The 6515-nt window shown below is 45.9% G+C and overlaps 1 protein-coding gene across 1 annotated transcript in view; it reads right to left on the reverse strand.

Moving 5' to 3' along the window:
- Positions 1-247: 247 nt before the first annotated feature.
- Positions 248-6515, reverse strand: part of LOC148152049 (von Willebrand factor A domain-containing protein 7-like) — a 165838-nt gene continuing 159570 nt past the window's right edge. The window contains exon 14 of the mRNA XM_087994199.1: positions 248-471. Coding sequence (XP_087850325.1) covers positions 248-471 — 224 coding nt within the window. The remainder of the gene's footprint in view (positions 472-6515) is intronic.

Here is a 6515-nt window from a genome sequence, read left to right on the forward strand (position 1 = left end):
AGTTATGGAAGGGGATTGGCTTCTTTAATTGGGTTAGGGGCCTCATTGATCATGCTTCTAACCTCAGAGGGAGATCAAAGCTTCAGGACTGCTATATCGCTGACCATCAGTCGGGGAGGTTCGGTGATGGGTGGGCTGGAACTAGAAGATTTATTTGCATCAGAGGGCGGAGGGTGTCTCAGATGCCATATCCAGGTGACACATTTCAGTCTGACTGAGAGTCCACATCAGAGTGGGTTGGGTAGAATCAGGTGGGGCCAGTAATATGGACTACATCCTGGTCGTGTGGAGGTTGACGAGGCCGGGGCTGCTGTTCTCGCACAGTCGCTGCCAGGAGAATGTTCTCTGTAACTGTATCTTCCTGAGATTCAAGCCAGGGCTTTAGCCCCATCGCAGCACTGGAAGGTGCCTCCTTCTGTGCAGCAGCATCTTTCTTAGGTTTCACTTTGGGAGGTTGATGATGCTTAGCAACTGGGAGAAAGTGAGGACTGCAAATGCTGGAGATCAGAGTCAAAAAGGTGTGGTGCCTGAAAACGACAGCAGGTCAGGCAGCATCCGAGGAGCAGGAGGACATTCCTGAAGAAGGGCTAGTGCCCGAAACATTGACTTTTCTGCTCCTCGGATGCTGCCTGACCTGCTGTCCTTTTCTAGCAACATACTTTTTGATGCCTAGCAACCTCTAACCACTTAACAAAACAATGCATCATATAGCATTTGTCCCAATTGGGATCTCCAACTCCTTCCTGAGTAATTTCTTGCCATTCCTTAATTTTACTGAAGTCAAAAGCCAATGGCCCTGAGACCAGCCATAAAGATGGTACAAAGTTTGTGCAAAGATTTGTAGCTCGGGTGCTCGTTGTGGTTCTGTTCGCCGAGCTGGAAGTTTTTGTTGCAAACGTTTCGTCCCCTGGCTAGGCGACATCATCAGTGCTTGGGAGCCTCCTGCGAAGTGCTTCTTTGATGTTTCCTCCGGTGTTTATAGTGGTCTGTCCCTGCCGCTTCCGGTTGTCAGTTTCAGCTGTCCGCTGTAGTGGTTGGTATATTGGGTCCAGGTCGATGTGTTTGTTGATGGAGTTTGTGGATGAATGCCATGCCTCTAGGAATTCCCTGGCTGTTCTCTGTCTGGCTTGCCCTATGCATGGTATTTTGTACACTACATTCGTCTTGCTCATGTTGGGTATCGGGTCCTTCGTTCTGGTGAGTTGTTGTCTGAGCGTGGCTGTTGGTTTGTGTGCCATTATGAGTCCTAGGGGTCGCAGTAGTCTGGCAGTCAGTTCCGAGATGCTCCTGATGTATGGTAGTGTGGCTAGCCACGCTCAGACAACAACTCACCAGAACGAAGGACCCGATACCCAACATGAGCAAGACGAATGTAGTGTACAAAATACCATGCAAGGACTGCACAAAACACTATATAGGACAAACAGGAAGACAGCTAACAATCCGCATACATGAACATCAACTAGCCACGAAACGACACGACCAGCTATCCTTAGTAGCCACACACGCAGACAACAAGCAACATGAATTCGACTGGGACAACACTACTATCATAGGGCAAGCCAGACAGAGAACAGCCAGGGAATTCCTAGAGGCATGGCATTCATCCACAAACTCCATCAACAAACACATCGACCTGGACCCAATATATCAACCACTACAGTGGACAGCTGAAACTGACAACCGGAAGCGGCAGGGACAGACCCCACTATAAACACCGGAGGAAACATCAAAGAAGCGCTTCGCAGGAGGCTCCCAAGCACTGATGATGTCGCCTAGCCAGGGGACGAAACGTTTGCAACAAAGACTTCCAGCTCGGCGAACAGAACCACAACATAAAGATGGTTATAAAGAGGAATGACGTTCCTGGAATCTCATGTTCCATGGAGCACCGTATCAGTCAGTGATCCCAATGGAACAATGGGATCTCCTACCTGTTGCCGTGATCTTATTGCCTCACAATGTCTTTGTTTTTGTTCATTTTTCCATCTTTGTGCCATATTCTGGGTGCTTCACATCCATGATTGCGGACAGACACTGACTGCTGGCTTGATTTCACATTTCCGTAATCTAGACTGAGACATCTCCCACCAAGGAAGGAAAAGGACAGAGAATACTTGCACCCATATGCACGAATCTACTCTCAGCACTCTGCCTTATTTCTCTTCTCTCCACAAAGTCTTAAAGTCTCGAGCTTATTCCGACTGGGTAGCTGTCTCTTATTAGTCTCTCTCACTGCTCAGGCACATTCAGCCTTCTCCACGATGCTGCCACAACCTTTCAATAGTCTTGGCTCAGCTGGAGTCCCCAGTCAGTCAGTCTCTACACTCCCCCCACCCCGAGGGGGAGCACGAGGCCCAGTCCCCCTTTCAGCCAAGACTCACCCACGCACCATTTCCTCCTTTACTTTTGTTTTTTCAATTAATTGGGATCCTACAAATGACGCCAGATTCTGTTGAGGAAATTACTTAGTCTGAGACGTAGAGTCATAGAGATGAACAGGACGGAAACAGACCCTTCAGTCCAACTTGTCCATGCCGACCAGGTCTCTTTTATATCTTCCCCCCCTCACCCTAAACCTATACCCTCTAGTTTGTACTCCCCCACCCCAGGGAAAAGACCATGTCTGTTTACTTTATTCATGCCCCTTATAATTTTATGAACCTCTATAAGGTCACCCCTCAGCCTCTGACACTCCAGAGAAAACAGCCCCAGCCTATTCAGCCTCTCCCTATAACTGAAATCCTCCAACTCTGGCAATATCCTTATAAATCTTTTCTGAACCCTTTCAAGTTGTTCAAGGACAGAGAAGTTAACGAGCTCAGGAAGCACCCCCATTAAGCCTCTGATATACTCCCTATATTTCATCAAATTATAATTACACAACCTCAATCTTTATCGCCAGCAGCATTTTCCCAGTAAAGCAAGAGGCTGAGAGCCAAGGTACCTTTGACCTTGATCAAGTATCCCATCATGCAGCAGTATGCCAAGTCTTTCGTACTTTCACATCGGGTTCGGATAGAGCTGGTGGGTCTGGTTTGAATAATCTTTGGAAGGTTGGTGTGGCCTGTTTTCACACTACAGGGATTCTATGATTCTGTGAAAGGTTCAGGGGGATACTGATGTAAGTGCAATAAAATTCACCATGTCTCCTTTCAGAATGGTTCAGTCCGAGGTGCCTGAACATAGCTGCAAGAGAATACTCTATTTAAGTATATCAAGTCAGCACAATTGCCCAAAGACAATGCAAAGGGATTTTATTCTGAGGAAGGGTCACTGGAGGAGAAAGTGAGGTCTGCAGATGCTGGAGATCAAAGTTGAAACTTTATTGCTGGAACAGCACAGCAGGTCAGGCAGCATCCAGGGAACAGGAGATTCGACGTTTCGGGCACAGCCCCATCTTCTGGACCCTAAACATTGACTCTGATTTCTCTTCACAGATGCTGCCAGACCTGCTGAGCTTTTCCAGCCTTTTCTGTTTTTGTTTCTGATTTCTAGCATCCACAGTTCTTTCAGTTTTTGTAAAGGATTTTTAATCACCCTACCAACCTGTCATGCTACCTTCAGGGATCTGTGGACATTCACCCTTACTTCCTATACACCTCTCAGTACTCTCTCATTAACTAAGGCAAAGAAATCCCCAACAATTAATCTCCCAAATGTCTCATTTCACTCTTCTCCAGATTAAATTCTGTTTGCCACTGCCCCAGCCACTGACCAGTTCATTGAAATCTTCCTGCCATATCCACTCCCCTCTTCACTGTCACACATCAAACTTCTTGATCATAGCTCTTGCATTTAAGTCCAAATTGTTATTTATACTAGAAAGAGCAAAGGACCTAATGCTGAATATTGTGGCTGACAAAGGAAGTCAGGAAATCTATCAAAGAAAAAGAGAGATCCTATAAAGTGGCCAAGAGCACTGGGAAATCAGAAGATTGGGAAGGCTACAAAAACAAACAGAGGATAACAAAGAGAGAAATAAGGAAGGAGAGGATCAAATATGAAGGTAGACTAGCCAGTAATATTAGAAATGATAGTAAAAGTTTCTTTCAATACATAAGAAACAAACGACAGGCAAGAGTAGACATTGGGCCACTTCAAACTGATGCTGGAAGCCTAGTGATGGGAGATAAGGAAATAGCAGGAGAACTTAATAAGTACTTTGCATCAGTCTTCACAGTGGAAGACATGAGTAATATCCCAACAATTAAAGGGAGTCAGGGGGCTGAGTTGAGTATGGTTGCCATTACAAAAGAGAAAGTGCTAGAAAACCTAAAAGGTCTTAAAATTGATAAATCTACTGGCCCTGATGGGCTACATCCTATAGTTCTGAGGGAGGTGGCTGAGGAAATAGCGGAGGCGTTGGTTGAGATCTTTCAAAAGTCACTGGAGTCGGGGAAAGTCCCGGATGATTGGAAGATCGCTGTTGTAACCCCCTTGTTCAAGAAAGGATCAAGGCAAAAGATGGAAAATTATAGGCCAATTAGCCTAACCTCGGTTGTCGGTAAAATTCTAGAATCCATCATTAAGGACGAAGTTTCTAAATTCTTGGAAGAGCAGGGTCGGATTAGAACAAGTCAACATGGATTTAGTAAGGGGAGGTCGTGCCTGACAAACCTGTTGGAGTTCTTTGAAGAAGTGACAAGTAGGTTAGACTGGGGAAACCCAGTGGATGTGGTCTACCTAGACTTTCAAAAGGCCTTTGATAAGGTGCCACACGGGAGGCTGCTGAGCAAGGTGAGGGCCCATGGTGTTCGAGGTGAGCTACTGGTATGGATTGAGGATTGGCTGTCTGACAGAAGGCAGAGAGTTGGGATAAAAGGTTCTTTTTCGGAATGGCAGCCGGTGACAAGCGGTATCCTGCAGGGTTCAGTGTTGGGGCCGCAGCTGTTCACATTATATATTAATGATCTGGATGAAGGGACTGGGGGCATTCTAGCGAAGTTTGACGATGATACAAAGTTAGGTGGACAGGCAGGTAGCACTGAGGAAGTGGGGAGGCTGCAGAAGGATCTAGACAGTTTGGGAGAGTGGTCCAGGAAATTGCTGATGGAATTCAGTGTGAGCAAATGCGAGGTCTTGCACTTTGGAAAAAAGAATACAAGCATGGACTACTTTCTAAACGGTGAGAAAGTTCGTAAAGCCAAAGTACAGAGGGATCTGGGAGTGCTAGTTGAGGATTCTCTAAAGGTAAACATGCAGGTTGAGTCCGTGATTAAGAAAACGAATGCAATGTTGTCAATTATCTCAAGAGGGTTGGAATATAAAAGCACCGTTGTGCTACTGAGACTTTATAAAGCTCTGGTTAGGCCCCATTTGGAATACTGTGTCCAGTTTTGGTCCCCAGACCTCAGGAAGGACATACTGGCACTGGAGCGTGTCCAGCGGAGATTCACACGGATGATCCCTGGAATGGTAGGTCTAACATATGAGGAACGGCTGAGGATCCTGGGATTGTACTCATTGGAGTTTAGAAGATTAAGGGGAGATCTAATAGAAACTTACAAGATAATACATGGCTTGGAAAGGGTGGACGCTAGGAAATTGTTTCCGTTAGGCGAGGAGACTAGGACCCGTGGGCACAGCCTTAGAATTAGAGGGGGTAAATTCAGAACAGAAATGCGGAGACATTTCTTCAGCCAGAGAGTGGTGGGCCTGTGGAATTCATTGCCACAGAGTGCAGTGGAGGCTGGGACGCTAAATGTCTTCAAGGCAGAAATTGATAAATTCTTGATGTCACAACAAATTAAGGGCTATGGGGAGAATGAGGGTAAGTGTAGTTGAAATGCCCATCAGCCATGATTGAATGGCGGAGTGGACTCGATGGGCCGAATGGCCTTACTTCCGCTCCTATGTCTTATGGTCTTATGGAAAAAGACCTGGATTGTTTGCTAAGTATCTCAGTTTTTAGAATGAATACGTTGGTTTCGGTTCTTTCATATGTAAATCGTAGAACATTTAAAAGTTAAATTTTAAAGCGAACTTTACCAATTTGTGTCATGTCGGCCCAGATAATGTATTGAAGGTGTGAACTGCCCTGTGTGAGACTGTCTGTGCCACAATGGTCAGACTGATTCTAATCTAAAAAATGGATTTACAGAATCTTACATGGATTCATGCAATTTTTGAGCAAAGTGAAATGTAATTCTGCAAGTACAAATTCACCTCACAAACTTATACGTGTATGTGTACATGTGTGCGCGGGCGGGGTTTATGAGTGTCTGTGTGAGAGAGAATGTGTGTGTGTTTGAGTATCTGTGAGAGAGAGAGTGTGTATATATGTGTGTATGTGTGAGTGTGAGTCTGTGAGAGGGTGCATATGTGAGTGTGGGAGAGTACGTGTGAGCATATGAGAGAGGGGCTGTGTGAGTGTGTGTGTCTGTGTATGTCCATGTGTATGTCCCGTTTGTGTGTGTGTGTGCAGGAGTGAGTGTATAGTGCAGTGGGGTCACCTGTAGTGTGACATGAACCCAAGGTCCTGGTTGAGGCCATCCCCTTGGGTACCAAACTTG

This window comes from Chiloscyllium plagiosum, unplaced genomic scaffold, assembly GCF_037043375.1.
Source record: "Chiloscyllium plagiosum isolate Xiang-an unplaced genomic scaffold, Cpla_swu_hap1 HiC_scaffold_2, whole genome shotgun sequence".
Lineage (NCBI taxonomy): Eukaryota > Metazoa > Chordata > Chondrichthyes > Orectolobiformes > Hemiscylliidae > Chiloscyllium > Chiloscyllium plagiosum.